The following is a 23,493-nucleotide window of genomic DNA, read 5'->3' as shown; positions in this document are numbered from 1 at the left end:
TTCTGTGATAATGTGCAAAAAAAAAAAATATATGGATGCTGGGTGTGATATGTCTGGAACCCCCAGGATAACTGAGTAGAGTGGGATATTGCAACTTAGCCATCGCCTGAGACAAACAAAAGATAGAGAATCATTGGAGAGTGAACAATTCAATTATAATGGACACACTGGACAATAGACCATTCATTTGTAGAGACTCTAGCAAAAGTAGGGTACAAGTTGCTGGTAAATAGCAGTTTTGTACATCTTGTATAGCAGTGGTCTCCAAACTGCGGCCCGGGGGGCCAGATGCGGCCCTTTGCTTGCTTTTATCCGGCCATTGGGGATATAATTGCTCCCCACTGACACCAATGAAGGGACACAATTCCTCCCACTAATGCCAATGCTGGGGCACAATTGTTCCCAATGGCTCCAACATTGGGGCCCAATGACGCCCAATGATGGGGAACTATTCCTCTCAATGGGACCAACAATGAGGCAACAATTTCTCCCAATGACACCAACTATAGGGGTCAACTGACACCAATGACGGGGCGCAATTCCTCCCACTAATACCAATGCTGGGACATGATTTTTCCCAATGACGCCAACAATGGGGCCCTGTTTCTCTCAATGGCACCAACAATGGGGCCCAACGACATCAACAATGGGGCACAATTCCCCCCATTGACGCCAATGATGAGGCACAATTGCATCCACTGAAACAAATGATGGGGCAGTATTTTTTTTTCTTCACTGACCTCAGGACCTTCTCTACTCCCAATTGCCACAGTCCGGCCCCCATAAAGTCTGAAAGACGGTAAGCTGGCCCTTTGTTTAGAAAGTTTGGAGACCCCTGTTATATAGTGAAGTGTTGGCCACATCAGAATGAGAGCAGTTGGGTGACTGGGCCTTATTTAAGAGGCACTATCTGGTGACCAGCTGTTATGCGTTGTACCATGTTAGATAATAGCCAAAATGGAATGTAGGTATTGCCTTTATTTTCTCTTCCCTGCTACGATCATCTTGTATGGACATTTAAAACCAACTAATATGTTTTATTTTAGGTTGCTTTAGTTCTCCTTTAAAAAAAATTTGGGGAGGCCTCGGTCCTGAATATGTTAAAGTCTCAGAATAAATCCGATTTTTTTCTTTTGTTTTTTACATGTTCCATGGCAAGCTACATGACTGGATCATGTGTTATGGGACAGTCTTGCAGACCAAATCACAAGGTCAATGGTTAACATCCAATATTCCATGTCAATCTACCTACCCACTAAACCAGATTGTGGCCACAATGATTACCTTTCTTCCAAGGCCACCTCTTCTGTACTTACCTTTCTAACAAATCCACATGTGATTAACATCCTACATAGATCACCTGTTCCATAATTATCTTATGACCAAGTCAAGTATTCCATGATTAGCTGACTTGGTCACATGTTTCTTGACAGGGTTCTTGACTAAGAAAAAGTTGGCTGCTTTTTCTAATTTATATTTTTGTTATGTTGTATACCGCATGGCGGACTTAAGATATTACGGATAGCCAATATGTACTGCAGTGTAAACTGAATTTGTGCCAATTTTAATTACAGATTTCCCTTTCAGGGTTAGGGTTGTAGGGTTTAGAACCTTTGTAACCCTCCATGGCGTGCTTCAATAAATTCATATAATCTTCTCCTTAGTTATAATTGACTATACCAACATTTGACCCTATATAGTCAACCTGCCTTCTCTCGCCTCTAAACTTTCCATAAACATTATGCATATCATGATAACAGGATGCCTGCTACATGGGGATGTCATCAGTCTTTATCTGCAGACATTCCTGAATCCATTTGTTGGTTTGGTCATATAGATCCTGCAGGAAATCCCAATCACATGACCCTGACATGGAAAACTGCTTAGGAACATGATCCTGTACAGGAGCACGGTCTGGGGTATATAATTCCTGTAAAGGGGCTTAGAAGTAGGCCTTAACCCTTTACAAATTCCATAAAGCTGGTGTGCAGGTCCTGCCTGGTATATAGGAAATGCTGGGGGAAAAAGTAGCTGCCGTACTGTGGGCAGGACTGCACGTAGATCACGTATTCAACTGAAAAATACATTAAGAGGAGCATTGTTCCCAAAACTGTCCACTTCTAATTGTCTTACTGGACGCTGTCTTACATATAAGGCTACCTACCCCTGGTCAACAGAGGGGCAATTAAAGGAAGTCTCATAGAAATACCCATTATTTCAGCCTCAGAAAACAGCTCTGGTCAGAGAGGGGTTTCGCACAAACCCTCCTGAAAAATTGTCTTTTTTGGCTTCATAGCGGGTTTTATGGTTCTCAATGTTATTGCCTCTTAGAGACTTTCTTGCCATTTTAGACAGGTTAATTCCAATTCTTTTTTCTATGTGTGTCTTCATCCTCTGTGTTCACCTGCTGCTATTAAATTCTTAGTTCCCCATCGCCAGCAGGGTCAAGGCTGTGCTCTGTGCTGAGGACAGATGCCGAGGGGCCCTGGGAGATGCCAAATGGGGACACAACAGGAGAACGAGCTGCCAATGGAGACAGAGATGGAGAAAAGCTTGGCGGTATTATTGAAGATAGAGAAGCTTCATTAATTATAGGAGAACGGCGAAGAGATGAGAAATTAGGGAAGGTTCTGGCCACAGCTGGTTTCGTAGGCACGGTCTTTGCACCTGGATGAGCCACAGATGTGATAAGAGGAGGAGGGTCAATGCGAGGTTGTGGAATGGCTTTGGGCTTTGGTTGGAAAGGTCTTCTCAGTGCAGACTCATCCTTGAGTCGAGCAATCTCCATAAAAACACTGGCCAGTGGCTGAAATTGAGGACACCAGTTAAGCAAGTAATCCCAGTTGTAGCTGCCACGCAATTCCTCATCACTAGCCACAATGGCTGTCAGAGAGCCTTCCACAGATGGCTTTCCATCTTCAGGAAAAGTGTAGTCCTTATGGTGAGGCATATTAAGTCCGCAGCCCACTCCCATGAAAGCACCTCCTCCCCCACCATCATCACGATACTGGCTGGAAGACTTTTTGTTCTTGAACCACTGACCGCTGTCCATAGAGGGGTCACAGGAAATTTCAGATAGTTGATCAGCATCTTGTTGGATGCCAGAATCTGGACCTCTTGCGGATATGTGTTCTTGCATAGAAGATGTAATGCTTGCCACACGTGGATACTCATTGATCATACGAATTTCATCATCTTCAGCAGCTTCAGCAGATCCACGTCCGCTGGAATGTGAGGGGTCCAGAGACCCTCCTCTAGTGTAAGATCCATCCACAGTAGAAGAATCCATGGGGTAGCCTGGAAGAGTCTGGTGATAAATTCGATCGCCACTGCCAATAGCCGATTTATCATGTCCCATCCGTTGCAAAGTTCCACCTTGTAAACTGTCCATTTGTGCATCACTTTCTTGGCCTTTCTTTTGGGTTCCCCGAGACCTGCATACCACTAGTATAATGGCAACTGCAGCGAGCACCACAACCACTGCCAATGAGGAAGCCACTGACACAATCAGGAGCAAATTCAGGTCAGGTGCCAAACCAAAAGATGTATGTGTAATGTCTACTGTAACCTGTGTAATAGCAACTCGAGAGGATGGCAAGGGACTGTGGGCATGAACATCCATGGTCATTTCCCTAGTCTCTCTCTTAGAACGTCCAGAACGATGCCTTTGACTGTCTACCTTCAAATAAATTTGTCCAGTGGTTTCATTGATTCCAAAGTATGGTGATGGTTTAGAAAATGAGTAGAGAACCACCCCATCAGCCCCCTCATCTTCATCTGTGGCCTGGACATGGCCAATAATTTGGCCTTTAGCAGCTCCTTCTGGCACCTCAAAATTGAAGTATTGGGCTACAAATACAGGGTCGTACTCATCCTCCCCAGTCACAAGGACTTGTACAGTGACTGTAGCAGAAAAATTACCAGCGTCTGTTGCTTTAATTATCATGCTGAAGGCTTTACTGCGCTCATAATCAAAACTCTGCCGAGAAAGTAGTTCCCCTGAGGTTCTGTTCATAGAGAATACATCTTTTCCAGTCAGCATTCCAGGTTCTGCTGGAGGAAGCTCAATCACATTGTACAGCAGCTGGCCAAATATTCCTGTGTCGAGGTCGATGGCATGAATGATTGTGAGCAGAGTGTTTGCTGGTTGGTTTTCTTTAATGCTGGTTGTCAGTATCTGCACTGGGAAGTAAGGTTTGTTATCATTGATATCACGGACTTCCACAGTTAAAGGAACAAGAGCAAAGTTGGCTGGTCCATTCTGGCCATCAAAAGCCAAGATTACAAGGGTGTGCATGGCCTGCCTTTCTCTGTCCAGTTGGCGGACTAGCTTTATTGCTCCGGTTGCCTCATTGATCTGAAAGAGGCGGCTCTCGTCTCCAGAGGTGATTCTGTAATGCACCATTCCATTGTCGCCAGAATCTGAGTCCTGTGCCAAGACCCGAAGAACTTCAGAGCCAACAGGAGCAGCTTCACTGAGGAGAACGCTATAATCCGGCCGTGGAAACACAGGAGGGTTGTCATTGACATCCAGTATGGTGATTAGCACAGGAACAGAATGGCTACGTTGTGGGACGCCTCGGTCTGATGCCCCCAAAGTCAAGTTATAGAAGTTAGTGGTCTCAAAATCTAAAGCATCGGTTAAGATGATTGAGCCGACATGCTGAAAATGTCCATTCCACAAGCGCATTCCACTTTGCAACTGGAACACGTTGCCAACATTTCCACTCAAGATGGTGTAATCCAGTCCAGAATTTTCCAGACTCTGGTCAGCATCGGTGGCCTCTAGGATGAGGATAGTACTGCCTAGTGGAAGATCCTCAGGGACAGATGTAGTGTACTGCTGCTGTGGGAAGACTGGAGCATGGTCATTCACATCCATCAAAATGATCTGCACAGTGACAACTGAAGCCAGACTTGGAGAGCCATTATCTCGAGCTTCAACTATGACATCCACTAGTGGCCCCTGTGTTTCCAGCTCCATGGCCTGTGTTGTGAATAGTGTCCCTGCAAGAAAACAAAAAATGTGGTTATCCACCATGAAAACTGGTGGCCATAATGCAGTATTTTATTGATTTACGCTATTCTGTATGAACGAATAACATTCAAACTGTAGAGAAAATAGCCCAATAATGGCGAAATTGCATAGTGTCTCAAAATATCTAAGAAATAAAAGCCTTCAATATCCCAGTTACCTTATATGACTTAAAGTGGTTGTAAACCCTTAGGCCGCGTACACATGGTCGGACCAAACCGATGAGACTGGCCCGTCTGACCGTTTTCATCGGTTCACCTCTGAAGTGGCCGTACGGCCTGATGTGTGTACACACCATCAGTTCAAAAACCGATCGGGTCAGAACGCGGTGATGTTAAACACACGACGTGCTGAAAAAAACGAAGTTCAATGCTTCCAAGCATGCGTCGACTTGATTCTGAGCATGCGTGGCTTTTGAACCAATGCTTTTCTGTACTAACCATCGGTTTGGTCCGATGGGGCAGCGGTCCATCGGTTCGGTTTTGAAGCATGTTTTAAAATTTTGGACTGAAGGAAAACAGACCGATAGCCTATACACACGGTCGGTTTGGTCCGATGAAACTGAACTTCGGTTCATTCTCATTGGACCAAACCGACCGTGTGTACGGGGCCTTACAGACCACTTTCACCTACAGGTAAGCCTAGATTAAAGCTTACCTGCAGGTGCTGGAAATATCCATTAAACCTACACGGTTTAGAGGATATATTTACAATTCTCTGTACGGTGATATTTAACGTGAATGCGCCGGTGTATTCGGCGCATGCGCGCTCTAGAAAGGGCACGCTGTGTCGTTTCAAGCTGGGGTCGTGCCGCGACTGGGGTCATGCCATCACGCGACTCCGTCCAGTCACAGAGCCAGAGTTTGCGGCCCTGGAAGGAAGAGGGGTGAAGAATGGACGCTTTCAGCCAGCAAGGAAACCGGGGACATTGCAGGCTTCGGTTTCAGGTAAGTGACACATAATGGGCTACTATGCTATAGGAATGTCATTGTAAACTGATTATATTGACAAGCCAGCCCATTAATCTCCTTTCAGGAATGTGCTATCTTCCTTAGAAGACCATTTTGCTCCAAAGGGGGTGGGCTGACCATTTCTTTACATTCGACTCCTACATATACTATAGCAAAAACTTGGAGTAAGGCCTCGTACACACGACCGAACATGTCCGCTGAAACTGGTCCGCGGACCAGTTTCCGCGGACATGTTTGGTCGTCTGTACGGCCGACCGGACCGTTTTTCAGCAGACATTTGTCCAGCCGACCGTTTTCTGGTCCTGTCAGGGGGGGGGGGGGGGGGGGGAATGCTGATCTTCTGTTCATACAATGTATGAACAGCGATCAGTGTTTCCCCTAGTGAGGCCACCCCCCCCCCTACAGTTAGGACACACCCAGGAAACATACTTAACCCCTTCCCCACCCCCTAGTGTTAACCCCTTCACTGCCAGTGGCATTTTTATAGTAATCCAATGCATTTTTATAGCACTGATCGCTATAAAAATGGCAATGGTCCAAAAAAATTGTCAAAAGTGTCCGCCATAATGTCGCAGTACCGAAAAAGAATCGCTGATCGCCGCCATTACTAGTAAAAAAAAAATATTAATAAAAATACCCCCTATTTTGTAAACGCTATAACTTTTGCGCAAACCAATCAATAAACGCTTATTGCGATTTTTTTTAACGAAAAATATGTAGAAGAATACGTATCGGCCTAAACTGAGGAAAAAAATACGTTTTTTTATATATTTTTGGGGGACATTTATTATAGCAAAAAGTAAAAAATATTCTTTTTTTTTTAAATTGTCGCTCTATTTTTGTTTATAGAGCAAAAACTAAAAACCGCAGAGGTGATCAAATACCACCAAAAGAAAGCTCTATTTGTGGGGGAAAAAGGACGCCAATTTTGTTTGGGAGCCACATCACACGACCGCGCAATTGTCAGTTAAAGCGACGCAGTGCCGAATCGCAAAAAGTGCTCTGGTTTTTGACCAGCAATATGGTGGTTAAGTGGTTAAAGTACATGGTGAACAGAGCAAAACCTGTATTGATAACAATTAGACATGTGAAAATCGTTTTGTTACGAATATTTTTTTTGTCAAAATTTGGGATATTGGTTCATTCGAAAACATCCGAATTGACAAAAAAAATGTAACAAATTTTGCTGAAAACAAATTTTCGGAAAGAACGCAAATTCGAAAAAACAAAAATCCGAAATGCGAAAATTTAAAAGAAGGAAAATCCGAAAATTCGAAAGAAGGAAAATCCAAAAATAAGAACGAAAATCCGAAAATTTGAAAGAAGCAAAATATAAAAAGAAAATCCAAAAGAACAAAAAACATTCAAATAATTTCTATTATAATTAAATGATTAGGTTTATTAACCATTATTATAGTTTTTTTATTATTATTTATTAACAATAATAATAATAATAAAAACTATAATAATAGTTATAAACTATTACATTTTAGGTATTAGAATTTCCTTTCAAATTTGGCTGTTAGTGAACGTAACAAATTAACCGCTTCAGCCCCGGACCATTTTGCTGGTCAAAGACCAGGCCACATTTTGCGATTCGGCACTGCGTCGCTTTAACTGACAATTGCGCGGTCGTGCAATGTGACTCCCAAAATAAAATTGACGTTCTTTTTTCCCAACAAATAGAGCTTTCTTTTGGTGGTATTTTATCATCTCTGCGGTTTTTATTTTTTGTGTTATAAACAAAAATAGAGCGACAATTTTGAAAAAAATCCAATATTTTTAACTTTTTGCTATAATAAATATCCCCCCAAAAATATATAAAAACATATTTTTCCTCAGTTTAGGCCGATACGTATTCTTCTACCTATTTTTGGTAAAAAAAAAAAAAATCGCAATAAGCGTTTATTGATTGGTTTGCGCAAAAGTTATAGCGTCTACAAAATAGGGTATAGTTTTATGATTACTGTAAAAATTACACTGGCAGTGAAGGGGGTTAACCACTAGATGGCGCTGCAGGGGTTAAGTCAGTACTAATTAGGGGGTGTGGCTACATGTGACACGTCACTGATGACCGTTCCCGATCATGGGGAACAGCCATCAGTGACAGTGTCAGGCCCCGTACACACGTCCGAGGAACTCGACGGGCAAAACACATCGTTTTGCCCGTCGAGTTCCTTGTGAAGCCGCCGAGGATCTCGGCGAGCCGAAATTTCCCATTGAACAACGAGGAAATAGAGAACATGTTCTCTATTTCCTCGCCGAGGTCCTCGTCGGCTTCCTCGGCCGAAAGTGTACACACGGCCGGGTTTCTCGGCAGAATCCAGCTCCGACCGAGTTTCTGGCTGAATTCTGCCGAGAAACTCGGTCGTGTGTACGGGGCCGTGAAGGCAGGATAGGGGAATGCCTTGTTTACAAAGGCATCCCCCTGTTCTGCCTTTGCCGACCGTAATCGTAGGCCGCCCGGGAACATTGAGTTCCCGGGACCCGTGAGCATGCGGCGGGGCGCACACGCCCGCTGGGTGGCAAATTTAAAGGGACGTACAGGTAGGCCCTTGTGCCTGCCCGTGCCATTGTGTCGACGTACATCTGTGTGTGCTGGCAAGTGGTTAATAACTATTATTATAGTTTTATTATTATTAATAATAATAAAAACTATAATAATAGTTATAAACTAATAAAATTATAGGTACCATATTTTTCGGACTATAAGACACACTTTTTTCCCCCAGAAATATGGGGGAAAATGTCCCTGCGTCTTATAGTCCGAATATACTGTATGACAGGCAATGCCCCACGCCGCTGCTGGCTCCGCCGCCTGCCACCGCTCGCATCTCCTCCCGCCGGAACCTCTGGAAGGGAGGCAGGAGAGCGGGGGACAGACTTTCCAAACCCCCCTGTTCGCCGGGCGATCTTCCGGCTGGTTCCTTAGAAAGAAAACAGAGCATTCAGCCGCTCGGGCTGCTCTGTTTTCTGCTAGGTGGAAGAGCAACGTAAGGTAAGGCTGCATTTGTGGCATCTCTCACTCTGAGTTTACTATGGTCACTCTGCATTTATCTATGGTCACTCTTAGTGGTGCAACAGATCAGTTGATCCGTGATCCGAACGGGTCACCCCATTCGGATCGGCACACACTGTGATCCGTGGATTGCCGCGGCTCCAGAGCTAGGCCGAAGCCGCGGCCTTTCCTAATGTTATGGCCGTGGCTCCGGAGCTAAGCTGAGGCCGCGGCCTTTCCTAATGTTATGGCCGCGGCTCCGGAGCTAGGATGAAGCTGCGTCCATAACATTAGGAAAGGCAGCGGCTTCGGCCTAGCTCCGGAGCCGTGGCCATCTTGGTACACCCGGCGGCGGCCCTCCTCTCTGTTTACACCCACAGAGGAGGAGGAGCCAGCACTCGTGGGACACACCGCTGGGAGTACTACCTGGGGGGGTCTGTCTGCACTACCTGGGGGGGGGCTTGTCTGCCTGTTACTACCTGGGGGGGTGTCTGCCTGTTACTACCTGGAGGGGGGTGTCTGCCTGTTACTACCTGGGGGGGGTGTCTGCCTGCTACTACCTGGGGGGGGGGGTGTCTGCACCGAGGGGGTTCTCACAATTTTTTTCTGCACCGGGTGACACCAACCCTAGTGACGCCACTGCAGTGGGGGAGATGTGGATATTACAGGGGGGGGAGATTTTTTTTTTTTTTTGTCGATCCGAAAAATTATCCGATCCGTGACTCCTGATCCGAGGAACGATCCGAACCGTGAGTTTTTTGATCCGTTGCACCCCTAGTCACTCTGCATTTATCTATGGTCACTCTGTATTTACTATGGGCACTCTGCATTTACTATGGGCACTCTGCATTTACTATGGGCACTCTGCATTTACTATGGGCACTCTGCATTTACTATGGGCACTCTGCATTTACTATGGGCACTCTGCATTTACTATGGGCACTCTGCATTCCATGGGCCCAGGAAAATATTTTAGTACACCATTTGGTTCAGAATATTTTTTTTGTGTGTTTTTCTCCTCTAAAACCTAGGTGCCATTTATGGTCAGGTGCGTCTTATGGAGTGAAAAATACGGTATTTGAATTTCCTTTCAAATTTGGCTGCCTGTTAGTGAACGTAACAAATATGAATTTAACCCGAATTTATGAATTTTCAAAATAACAAACACTGCATCTATACGAATGGAACGTACCGAATTCGATTTTTTTTTTCAAATTTATTCGAAATACATTTTGATCATAACAAATGATCCTAAAAACGAAAAAAAAATTAATAAAACTAATTTTTTGTTTTTTTCCGGCAGTGCACATGTCTAATTACAATAAGTCGTATTTTTGCCGACCACAAGGAAAACAATTCTAGTCTGGGAAGAACTGATCCTGCTTTTAGTGGTTTGCTCTATATCTGGCACAGTTATGATAATGAGAACTTACCGTTTTCTGGATGGATGTAGAACGCTCCACTTCCTGCTGACAGCACTGTGTAGGTGATTCTGCTGTTCTCCCCGGAGTCCCGATCTGTGGCTGAGATGGTGATAAGCGGGGTCCAGGCTTTTGTATGCTCCATGATGGTCACCTAATAGAACAAGACACATGCAGTGATTGCAATGGCATTACTCAACTATCAGCACTAGAGGGCGCTCTTTTCCACACTGAAGAGCCATGTAATAGCTTCACCAAGCGATCTATGTCACAGATTGGCAAAATAGTTGCTTTTCAGTTCTGTGTAGAGATGAACAGAGTGGTTTCCTTTATAAACTAGCTTTGTTAAATATTAAACTCTCAGCTTTGCTCATTCAGCTGCTTTGGCACAATTTGCTTAACCACTTGACCACCCGGGCCTATTTTGGCACTTCTCTCCTTCATGTAAAAATCAAAATTTTTTTGCTAGAAAATTAATCAGAACCCCTAAACATATATTTTTATTTTAGCAGACACCCTAGGGAATAAAATGGCGGTCATTGCAACTTTTTTTCTTGCACGTTATTTGCGCAATCATTTTTCAAACGCCTTTTTTCGGGGGGGGGGGGGGGGGAACGGTTTCATGAATTAAAAAATAACAAAGCAGTAAAGTTAGCCCAATTTTTTTGTATAATATGAAAGATGATGTTACGCCGAGTAAATAGATACCTAACATGTCACGCTTTGAAATTGCGCACACTCATGGAATGGCGCCAAACTTCGGTACTTAAAAATCTCCATAGGCGACGCTTAATTTTTTTTTACAGGTTACTATTTTCGAGTTACAGAGGAGGTCTAGTGCTAGAATTGTTGCACACGCTCTAACGCACGCAACGATACTTCACATGTGGGGTTTGAACGGTGTTTACGGTACATATGTGGGCGGGTCTTGTATGCGTGTTCGCTTCTGAGCGCGACCTACCGGGGACACTTTTTTTTTCTTTTTTACTTTTATTTTACTTCAGTTTTTTATTTGTTTACATTTTTATTTTTATTATCACTTTTATTCCTATTACAAGAAATGTAAACATCCCTTGTAATAGGAATCAGTGTGACAGGTCCTCTTTATGGAGAGATGTGGGGTCAATAAGACCCCACATCTCTCCTCCAGGCTTACAAGCATGAGATCGGTGAAAAAAAATTCACCGATCTCATGCCGACATCCGCGATTGCGACTTTGTTTACTTCCGAGTACCCGGGCGTGACGTCATAACGTCGCGCCCGGGCCTCCGACGGTCAGATGAGATGACTGGTGACCATCTGGTCACCAGTCATCTCTATGCTTCCCAGGCAGCACGGGCCTCATAACGTCGCGCCCGGCCTCCAACGGTCATAGAGATGACTGGTGACCATCTGGTCACCAGTCATCTCTATGCTTCCCAGGCAGCACCGGCCGATCCGTTCTCCGGGCCCCCAATGGCACGGGAGAGCCTGGAGAAGCACCGGACGTCCCCTCCCTATAAGAACGATCAAGCGGCGGAACTGCCTGGAGCTTTGGCCTGGAAACCCGGCCGTGCGTATGCTCCTCCGCAGTGTTCCCCATAGGGAGACAGACGGGAATCGCGGCACATGTTCTAATTTTTCCCGCCAGGATTCCCGGCGATTTTCCTGTCGGGAAAATTGCCATGGAGCATACACACGCCCAGTTTTCCCGGCCAAAAGCTGTCATGGCAGTTTTCCCAACGGGAAAACTGGTCGTGTGTAGGAGGCAAAGTCCGGTACAACATTGTGACGGTTCAGGGGAGACCTTTTACCAGCCTTGTACCAACCACTTTAGAGATGTCATGAGGAAGAGCCTGGGGGGCCCCTTCTATTTGGGTGATAGATTTTGTGACACCTACCTGGTACAAGCTTTGTCGGAACTCTGGAGCATTATCGTTGACATCCTGCAGCAGGAGGCGAATGTCCGCCCGACTCTGGTGTTTTCCATCAGAAGTTTGAATGGTCAAGGTGTAAGACGTCCTCTCCTCGTAGTCCAGTGGTTCCGTCAGCCATATCTGGCCACCATAGCGGAAGATGCTGAAGGTGCCCCCCGGGAACCCATCCACGGACAACACGTACCATAATGGGGGACCAGAGTCTACGTCATTTGCTGTCACCTGAGCAACCTCAGAGCCAATCACAGCATCTAGAATGGAGAGAAAAAGGAGTAAAAGATGGTAAGCTGAAAGATATTTCTGAATAAAGTGATTCTGAACTACTTTACCTGCCAAAGAGCCTCCCCTACTGCATAGTCTGTCTGCACTGGTGATCCTGATATTCACTAATAAGGGGGTAGATTCAGGTAGCTTTGCCCCTTTTTTTTACGGAGGCGCAGCGCACCGTTTTGCCGCTGCGCCTCCGTAAAGTTCCTGCGCTACGCGCGATTCACGGAGCAGTAGCTCCGTAAATTGCATGTGCGCTCCGGAAAAAACTGCCCGGCGTAAGGGCGCGTAATTTAAATGATCCCGTAGGGGGCGTGGATCATTTAAATTAGGCGCGTTCCCGCGCCGAACGTAGTGCGCATGCTCCGTCGGGAAACTTTCCCGACGCGCATTGCGGCAAATGACGTCGCAAGGACGTCATTTGCTTCAAAGTGAACGTGAATGGCGTCCAGCGCCATTCACGATTCACTTTACGCAAACGACGTAAAATTTAAACTTCGCGACGCGGGAACGACGGGTATACGTAACATTGGCTGCCCCTGCTATTAGCAGGAGCAGCCTTACGCGAAACCCGACGTACGTAAACTGCGTACGCAGGGCTCGCGTAGGGTTGTGAATCGGCGTTAGTATGCAATTTGCATAATATACGCTGACCACAACGGGAACGCCACCTAGCGGCCAATGTAAGAATGCAGCCTACGATATGAATGCATAAGGAGCCTTATGCCACGCATATCTTAGGCTGCAGTCGGCGTAACGAGGTTCCTGAATCAGGAGCATTCGTAACGCCGGCGCAGGTAAGCAATTGCGCTGCGTAACTATGGTTACGCAGACGCAATTGCTCTTTGAATCTACCCCAAGGTGTTGACGTTTTTTGTGTCACCTGCCTGCTCGCAGGGCTGATTTAGCATCATCACAATACTGCTGTCCTCCATGTGTTCTTATCCCCCCCTGTACTAGTGTATCCAAAGCCAAAATCTATTTTTTATTAGGTTTTGGATAGTAGTTGCTTAGCTGTTTATGTGTTGTAGGGGATTTTCGACTTTCTGTCTTGGAGACACAATAGGAGGTGAGGGAAAACCCCTGTTAGATATACGTCTCCAGAACAGATGTCCCCGTTGGAAGATGGAAAATTTGGTTGGCTCTTTTGCACTTGGCAAAGGCCTTTACCCAAAGTGGAGGTTCACCTGAAAAGTTAATTTTTAACATTAGATTGATGCTCATTTTGTGAAGGGGAGTCGGGTAGTTTTTTTAAAATCGAAGCAGTACTTTCCGTTTTAGAGAGTGATCTTCTCCGCCGCTTCCGGGTATGGGCTGCGGGACTGGGCGTTTCTATTTGATTGACAGGCTTCCGACGGTCGCATACATCGCGTCACGATTTTCCGAAAGTAGGCGAACGTCGGTGCGCAGGCGCCGTATAGAGCCGCACCGACGTTCGGCCTCTTTCGGCTACTCGTGACGCGATGTATGCGACCGTCGGAAGCCTGTCAATCAAATAGGAACGCCCAGTCCCGCAGACCATACCCGGAAGCGGCGGAGAAGATCGCTCTCTAAAACGGTAAGTACTGCTTCGATTTTAAAAAAACACCCGATTCCCCTTCACAAAATGAGCCTCAATCTAATGTTAAAAAAAAAAATTTGGGTGAACTCCCGCTTTAAGTCATGCATGGCTTTGTGGTCCAAAACACCCAGTTTCCTTGCATGTCAACAATTCTGACTCCAGCTCCATGTACACAAGCCCTTAGATGGCTGAGTTTCTGTGTATTCTGGCCTGAATATAAAAATGTTATTCTGGTGCAAATTGTAGACCTACCTTCGGGAACACTCAGCTCCATCTGAACGGGGATGGTAGGACTGTTATCATTCACATCCATTACCACCAGGGTGAGGGTTGCGGACCCAGTCAGTGGAGGAGACCCCCGATCCGTCGCTGTCACCAGCAACCTAAAATACACAATGACGTATGTAATATATTGTAGTACAGAGCTCTATACAGAAGTCATTTTGAAAGTCGCCTCTGAAGTCGTCTTCAGGACGCCTTGCCGAGTCGCCACCCCTGTGTGAACCGGCTCTAACAATATTAACATAAAGCATATTTCATTGATCTGACTGTGATAAATAAAATGGGGATAAAATATGATTGGTTACTATAGGTACTGTACACATCATTACTGCCTTGTTAAGTAAATATTTTATTGCTATATAAAATATAGAATTAAAAAAAAATTAAAACCAATGATTGACACTTTTACTGATTTAGTAAGTAGAGAGACTTACAGCAGAAGCACAGCACGAGAGGGGAGCTGCCAAAGTTAACTGTTCCTATTAAAGAGGGGGTTCACCCTATAAACATTTTTTTTCTAGCATTAAATTAAGCATAGTAGCGCGAGCTACAGTATGCCTTTATTTTATTTTTTTGCCCCGTACTCACTGTTTAATCCTATAGTGAAAATTCAGACTCCCCGCGGGGAATGGGCGTTCCTATCCAGATTGAAGACGATTGACGGCCGGCTATGGCGCGTCACGCTTCTCCAGAAATAGCCAAAATAGGACTTGGCTCTTCACGGCGCCTGCGCCTAGTCTGTGCGCAGGCGCCGTGAAGAGCCGAGACCTACTCCGGCTATCTTCAGGGAGCGTGACGGCCGGCTATGACACGTCACGCTCCCCGAAGATAGCCGGAGTAGGTCTCGGCTCTTCACGGCGCCTGCGCACAGACTAGGCGCAGGCGCCGTGGAGAGCCAAGTCCTATTTCGGCTATTTCCGGAGAAGCGTGATGCGCCATAGCCGGCCGTCAATCATCTTCCCTCTGGATAGGAACGCCCATTCCCCGCGAGGAGTCTGAATCTTCACTATAGGATTAAACAGTGAGTACGGGGCAAAAAAATAAAAATAAAGGCATACTGTAGCTCGTGCTACTATGCTTAATTTAATGCTAGAATGTTGTTATTGAGGGTGAACCACCACTTTAACAAGCTGATGATTGGTTGCTAGGCAGCCCAAGCAACCAATCACCAGCTTGGTAATCGGAAAAGTAACCTTTGGCAGTTCCCTCCCCGCCCTGCCCCCACCTCTAGTTCTTTGCTGACTCGCGCTGTATGCCAAGCCCTACTAAGAGAATTAAAGGGGCCTGAGACAAGGAGGAGAATCAGCTCCCGTTTAACCCTGCTTGCCGCCAGTACCCGACCCCCCTCTGATGCGGCTCCACACTCGCCCTCAGCTTATTTCCACTTGCCTAATGCGAGCAGGAGAGTGGAAATTTTGAGGGCTGCTGTAGTATATGATGTCTTCAGAACAAGAGCTACAAGGAACTTGTGTTATTAAAACACAACCTTTTGATGGGCAACAAAAAGCCATATATTCTAAAACTGTCAATGGAGGCAAAACCAGAAGAACATGTAGGACAGGGGTGCCCAACCTTTTGAAGAACGAGGGCCACTTAAGCAACTTGGTAACCAGTAGTGGGCCACAATGTGCAGAGCGGGTGGATGACAGGTCACGGCTACTCTATTGGTCCTCCGATCCGTCCAGATGGAAGGGGACAAATTTCCTTCTGTTTTTCGGATTGGAGGTAGGTGGGTGTAAACGGACATCTGTCGCTCTGTAGAGGTGAATTGAGGATCCCATTTGGTCGGGCTGATCGTGTGAAAAGGGCCTAAGACTGCTTTCTCACTGATGTGCTGCAGTTTACTCACACCGCCGGTGCAGCGTAGTGCACCTGTGTCTAACCTGCGGGTTAGCTGAACTTTGCCATAGACTCCGCCTGTGGCAAAAGCCGGCGCTGTAGAGGACGCATCGGCTTATGGGGCTCTGCTCCGCAGCCGCTTTCTTCCTCTACCACCAGCTTCATTCACAACACTGATGTTGCAGTATGGCAGGTCGGCAACCTGCGATCTGGGTTTGCCAAGCCACCATTCCAGAGTAGGAGGTCGCGGGCCACATCAGAGAGCTCCGTGGGCCACATGTGGCCCCCGGGCCACTGGTTGGCCACCCCTGATGTAGGACATTCAGTGTACACAGAGAAGATGTCAACATATAGACAGAATAAAGACACAACATTGATGCCACACTCACCGTGCCTCAGACCAGATCTCCCGGTCTAAAATGGCGGCTGTTGCAATGACGCCTGTCTGGGCATCAATACGAAATAGATCCTTCATGGGCTGTGATGGCTCAAAAGCGTAAATGACCTGACCGTTCATGCCTTGGTCTGGATCTTCAGCAAGAACCTGGAAGACGAAAGAATACTCTTGTCACCCGTGTAAAAGCTGACAGTTACCTTATTCTGGCCTATCCCTAACTTTTGATTGGACAATCAACATCTGCCTTGATATATTTCATGTTGATTGGGTTGAAGTGATTGAGCTACCTGTGTATAAATAAATGTTGGTGTATTTTCCTGATGCTTATTAGAGCTGAGCTTCTTGGATGATGGGCAAAACATCTTTAACATTATGGAACAAGTCTTGTTGAATGTGAATATCTACTATTAAACAGGAGGAAACTGGCCAGGACTACCTGGACCCCTCCACCCATTTTGGGACAAACCATCACCCCTAGCACCAAGGTCAAAAGTCTAGGAGTCATCTTTGACTTGGACATGACAATGGATGCACAAATAGGATCAGTAATTAGCGGATCGCACCATCTTCTACGGCTCCTACGAAGAGTGGTTCCCTTCATCCCTAAAGAAGACACAGCGGTAGTGGTAGGGTCAATCATTAACTCCAGATTGGATTATGCAAATGCCCTTTACCTCAGACTCCCAAAGTACCAGCTCGCCCGGCTCCAAATCATCCAAAACATGGCAGCTCGACTGGTAACAGGGGAAAAAATCCTGGGAACCAATCACCCCGTCCCTGAGATCCCTCCATTGGCTGCCCATAAAGGACCGAGTCACTTTCAAGGCCTTATGCCTAACGCACAAATGTGTACACGGAAGCGCGCCCTTATATTTAAGTGAGAAAATAAAACAACAAAACCCAAATCGAGTTCTTATTATCAGCCCTCAAAAAATCCACTCGCCCACTTGCATTTTGAGAGTGGATTTTGAGGGCTGGCGAGGAGGGCTGCCTGGGACCCCGGGGGGACGAGCACCGCCGATCAGAGGGGAAGAGAAGAGAGCCGTCGCTGGATGATCACAGCAGGGAACATCACAGCTTTCATTTCAATAGCTGTGTATTCCCCTGCGGCGCGCCGTCACATAAGCCCCTCCTCTTTTTCCGGGACTTTGATTGACAGATCACCGTCCAATCCTAGGACAGGTGATTGTATCAAAGATCCCTGGACAAGAGGAAGGGCTTATGTGACGACGCGCCACAGGGGGACACACAGCTATTGAAAGCTGTGATTATCCAGCGACGGCTCTCTTCTCTTCCCATCCACAGGTAGGCTGCATTATGGGACACAGGCTGTATTTCTGGGGGACACAGGCTGTATTTATGGGGGACTCGGGCTGTATTTATGGGGGACACGGGCTGCATTTATGGGGGACACGGGCTGCATTTATGGGGGACACGGGCTGTATTTATGGGGGACACGGGCTGTATTTATGGGGGACACGGGCTGCATTTATGGGGGACACATGCTGCACTATGGGGGACACATGCTGCATTATGGGGGACACAGGCTGCATTTATGGGGGACACAGGCTGCATTTATGGGGGACACAGGCTTCATTTATGGGGAACACAGGCTGCATTTATGGGGGACACAGGCTGCATGGTTGACACACACACAGACTGCAATGCTGGACACGGGCAGGCGGCAGTGGTGGGCACAGATAAAGTTGTTAGTATTTTTATAACTTAATTCTGCATAAAACAGAATTAAGTTATTCAAAACAAAACATAAAAGTAGTGTAATTGCATGAGATAATTTATGAGGGCGGGTTTAGGGACGGGATTAGAGGCGGAGCAGGGTAGGGGTTGGGTGGGCAACTGGTGGCGAGTAACCCTTGAGGCCTGGCTAGTAGCTCAGGACTTGAAATTTTGAGCCCTGTTATTATTATTACAAATTCCCAAAGCCCGATATAAGACCAAAGGAGAACGTCGTTTTTCAGTTCAAGGACCTCGACTACGGAACGCTTTACCAACTAATATCCAAATGGAAATTGATCACCTGGCCTTCAGAAAAAAACTAAAGACCCATCTATTCTGAGGATCAAACTGAAGGAAAATGGAGGCCAAGCGCCTTGAGGCGATTTAGTTCGCATTTGTAGCGCTATATAAGTAATTCACTCACTCACTAACTATACTGTGATCTGGATATATGAGAACCTTCACATATTCAGTCTATACTATTTGCCAATCTGAGGATCAATTTTTTATTGGATGTCACCATTCCCCTAAGGCCAATGCTTCCACTCAACTGGCAGCTTCTAGACACGTCAGAAAGTTTTGTTTTGTTTCCTTTTAGATGCAGTCATTCATTGAATAATTTGATTTTGTCATATTTGTTATGTTATCCGGATTTGTTTTTGTAAATCGTTTTGTATCTTCGGTCCTGCTGGATTCGAAAGGCATTTTTTTGGGAAGATTACTATACTGTACATCAGGGGTCTCCAAACTTTACAAACAAAGGGCCACTTTATTGCCCTTCAGACTTCAGGAGGGCCGGATTGGGGCCAGCAAGGGAAGAAAATGTCACGGGCCCGGCATCAGTGAGAACAAATATGGCCTCAGGGTTGGTGGTCAATAGGAAGAGTAGTATTCCCCCTATTAGTAGGAAGAATAGTATCCCATCATTGGTATCAGTGGATAATACAGTGCCCCATTGTTGGTGTCAATGGGAGGAATAGTGCCTCATGTCAGTGGGAGGAATTGTGCCCCAAGGGCCGGATAAAGGCTAGCAAAGGGCCACATCTGGCCCTCGGGCAACAGTTTGGAGACCCCTGCTGTACATTATTGAATCAAAAGGATTCAGTATTTTTGGACGCTCGTCCAACCCACCAAGAGAAATAGCATGAGCTGATTGGACAATATCGACTGGCATCACATGCATCCAAATTAACAAATGGAATGAAATTCGGATCCATTCGTTATCTGAATTATAAAACAAATTTGAAAATTGAATACATTTCCCCATGGGCCCAAACTATTATTGCATCATGTGACGTCATCCAAATGAAACAAACGTATTTGTTCATTTTAGTATAACTTTTTTCTGATTTGTTGACATCCGTTACTATGTCCATTCAAAAAATAGTACACATCCGAATCTCCAAAAATGAAATTTACGCTCCGAAAAACGAATCAAAACGAAACGCACATATCTAGCATCTTTGACATCTGGGATTTAAAAAAAAAATTGAGGTTATAGGATTACCTGTATGATGCGGCTCCCATCAGCTTGGGCTTCCCAGATATAAACTGTGTATTGTGGGAGCTGAAAGCGCGGCGCGTTGTCATTGGCATCCTGCAGAAGGACATTGACGGAAGTGAAGGCGTAATATTGGACCGTCTCTGCCTGAACCACCAACTTATGCCGTGGGCTGGATTCGTAGTCCAACACTGCCGGCTGTAGGACCGTAATCTGCCCTGTGGGGGAATAGAGAGATAGTTATTTATTGTCCGGCTGATGGATGGTAACTTGGGGACATTAAAGGGTAAGTATGGGCAAGTTTGAAAAAATAAAATAAAAAATTCAGCACAGTTCTCCAACGCACATTTCCGTATGTTCTGTTTTGTTAAAAACAGGGGGCCAGATTCACCTAGAATTACGTTACGCTGCGGCGGCGTAACGTATCCCATTTACGTTACACCGCCGCAGGTTTACAGCATAAGTGCCTGATTCACAAAGCACTTACCTGTAAACTTGCGGTGGCATAGCGTTAATGCGCTCGGCGCAAGCCCGCCTAATTCAAATGGGGCGGGCACCATTTAAATTAGGCGCGTTCCCACACAGAACGTACTGCGCATGCTCCGTCCCTAAAATTACCCGACGCGCATTGCGCTAAATGACGTTGCAAGGACGTCATTGGTTTCGACGTTAACGTAAATGGCGTCCAGCGCCATTCACGGACGACTTACGCAAACGACGTGAAACTTTAAAATTCGACGCGGGAACGACGGCCATACTTAACATTGGTTAGGCCACCTAGAGGGCATGCTTAGTTTTACGCGACGTATCTCTACAGAAACGACGTAAATTTGGATCGACGGGCAAAGCGGACGTTCGTGAATCGCCGTAACTAGTCATTTGCATATTCTACGCCGACCGCAATGGAATCGCCACCTAGCGGCCGGCCTAGAATTGCAGCCTAAGATCCGACGGTGTAACACAGTTACACCTGACGGATCTTAGGGTTATCTATGCGTAACCTGATTCTATGAATCAGGCGCATAGATACGACAATCGTATCTCAGAGATACGACGGCGTATCAGGAGATATGCTGTCGTATCTCTTTTGTGAATCTGGCCCACGAAGCTTTGGTTCTATATGGAGTCCATTTATAAGGGTACCTGTGTTCGGGTTGATGTTAAAGGCACCATGCTCATTTCCGCTAAGGAAGCTGTAGGTGATCTTCCCAGAAGAGCCTCCGTTGTGTGTGGCTCTCACCGCTCCAACCACAGAGCCTGCAGAAAATGAAAAAAAATAAAGTGAACCATATTGCTAAAATCTTGCGTAAGCTTTAACATGTTACAGCGGTAGTAAACACTGCTACAGGTAAGCTTATAATAAAGCTTGCCTGCAGGTACAAGGAATATCTCCTCGTTTAGGAGATATTCCCATTTGTAGCCATCTACAACTCTGCCCCAAGCTACATCACCAATCTTGTCTCTAAACATATCCCAAACCATCCTCTCCGCTCTTCTCAAGACCTCCTACTGTCAAGCTCTCTCGTCTCCTCCTCCTATGCTCGTCTCTAGGATTTCTCCAGAGCCTCTCCCATCCTCTGGAACTCACTACCTTAACCTGTCCGGCTATCCCCTACTCTTGCTAGCTTCAGGCGATCCCTGAAAACTGAAAACTCACCTCTTTAGGGAAGCCTATCACATCTCCAACTAATATTTTACCACTTCCATCAGCTCATTCCCCACAGTTACAACCTTTTGTACCTCCTGCCCCACCCTATTAGATTGTAAGCTCTTCTGAGCAGGGCCCTCTTAATCCTTGTATTTTATTGTATTGTAACTGTATTGTCTCCCTTTTATATTGTAAAGCGCTGCGTAAACTGTTGGCGCTATATAAATCGTGTATAATAATAGTAATAATTTGTAGCAGCCAGTGATGTCACCGACACATGCACACTGCATTCTGAAAGGACGGGTGCCGTCCATTCAGGATACCTTGCCGCAATCGTTGCTCCAGCAGTGATGTCATTGCAGCTCTGCCACTCAAACAGTCCACAAACCCTGCAGGAAGACCGGGTGAAGAAGGGATCCCTGTCAGATGTGACAGCGCATCGCTGGAGGGCTTCGTTTTAAAGAGGGGGTTCACCCTATAAAAAAAAAATTTGTTCTAGCATTAAATTAAGCATAGTAGCGCGAGCTACAGTATGCCTTTATTTCTTTTTTTTGCACCGTACTCACTGTGTAATCCTATAGTGAAGATTCCGACTCCCCGCGGGGAATGGGCGTTCCTATCCAGAGGGAAGATGATTGACGGCCGGCTCTGGCGCGTCACGCTTCTCCGGAAATAGCCGAAATAGGACTTGGCTTTTCACGGCCCCTGCGCATAGTCTGTGCGCAGGTGCCGTATAGCGCCGTGAAGAGCCAAGACCTACTCCGGCTATTTTCGGGGAGCGTGACGTGCCATAGCCGGCCGTCAATCATCTTCCCTCTGGATAGAAACGCCCATTCCCCGCGGGGAGTCGGAATCTTCACTATAGGATTACACAGTGAGTACGGGGCAAAAAAATAAAAATGCATACTGTAGCTCGCGCTACTATGCTTAATTTAATGCTAGAATGTTGTTATTGTGGGTGAACCACCGCTTTAAGGTAAGTCTTTCATAATGTGATAGTATGACATGACACTAACTTATAGCGGAAGTGTTTTTTTTTTTTTACACGACTTTACTACCTCTTTAATGTAAGTCTTTTTCATTATTTTTAATTCTGCCTTGAAGACCCTTTTTCAAGTACATCCTGTATGGCGACAATGCTCTGTCCTTGTCTCTCAATTATGCTCCTGCATTGTCATCAGGGCCGGCCTTTGGGGTGTGCGAGCTGTGTGGCCGCACAGGGCGCCATGGGCAACAGGGTGTCGTGTGGCCATCCAGAGGGGTACTAAGGGGGGGGCGAGGGGGGTGGGCCGCCCCGGGTACCACACACTGGGGGGGTGTCAGACCGGCAAGGGGGGATACACTGAAGGGAAGTCTGCACTGAAGGGGGGTCTGTGTAACATGCAGGGGGTGTAATGTAAAGGGGTCCAGAGGTGCTGTGTAATGTAAAGGGATCCAGAGATGCAGGGTGCTGTGTAATGTAAAGGGATCCAGAGATGCAGGGTGCTGTGTAATGTAAAGGGATCCAGAGATGCAGGGTGCTGTGTAATGTAAAGGGATCCAGAGATGCAGGGTGCTGTGTAATGTAAAGGGATCCAGAGATGCAGGGTGCTGTGTAATGTAAAGGGGTCCAGAGGTGCAGGGTGCTGTGTAATGTAAAGGGATCCAGAGGCGCAGGGTGCTGTGTAATGTAAAGTTAAATTAAAACAAATTATTTGTTACAAATATTTTTTTCCTCTTTGTGTATGTTTAGGTGACCAGGGGACGAGGGGTGAAGATGGGGGGGGGGACACAGGATTAGCTCGCACAGGGCACCTGAACACCTAACGCCGGCCCTGATTGTCATCTTGTCTAATGGGCTAGAGGTGGCTGTTTTGATACACTTTACACAAGCATATTCTACTGTTGTCACATCAGGAAAAAATGCCTTGCAGCCATTGC

General features: G+C 46.2%; 1 protein-coding gene across 1 annotated transcript in view; it reads right to left on the bottom strand.

The window, feature by feature from the left end:
* Positions 1 to 663: 663 nt before the first annotated feature.
* The window catches only part of DCHS1 (dachsous cadherin-related 1), a 119,032-nt gene continuing 96,202 nt past the window's right edge, over positions 664 to 23,493 (bottom strand). The window contains exons 15-21 of the mRNA XM_040339879.1: positions 21,069 to 21,182; positions 19,932 to 20,143; positions 16,680 to 16,834; positions 14,422 to 14,552; positions 12,306 to 12,592; positions 10,438 to 10,579; positions 664 to 5,007 (exon numbers count right to left, since the gene is read on the bottom strand). Of these exons, the coding sequence (XP_040195813.1) occupies positions 2,414 to 5,007; positions 10,438 to 10,579; positions 12,306 to 12,592; positions 14,422 to 14,552; positions 16,680 to 16,834; positions 19,932 to 20,143; positions 21,069 to 21,182 (3,635 nt within the window). The 3' untranslated portion in view covers positions 664 to 2,413. The remainder of the gene's footprint in view (positions 5,008 to 10,437; positions 10,580 to 12,305; positions 12,593 to 14,421; positions 14,553 to 16,679; positions 16,835 to 19,931; positions 20,144 to 21,068; positions 21,183 to 23,493) is intronic.

The sequence above is a fragment of the Rana temporaria genome, chromosome 2 (assembly GCF_905171775.1).
Source record: "Rana temporaria chromosome 2, aRanTem1.1, whole genome shotgun sequence".
NCBI classification, from domain to species: Eukaryota; Metazoa; Chordata; class Amphibia; order Anura; family Ranidae; genus Rana; species Rana temporaria.
The sequence above is the reverse complement of the archived record's forward strand: the minus strand, read 5'-3'. Positions and strand labels throughout refer to the sequence as shown.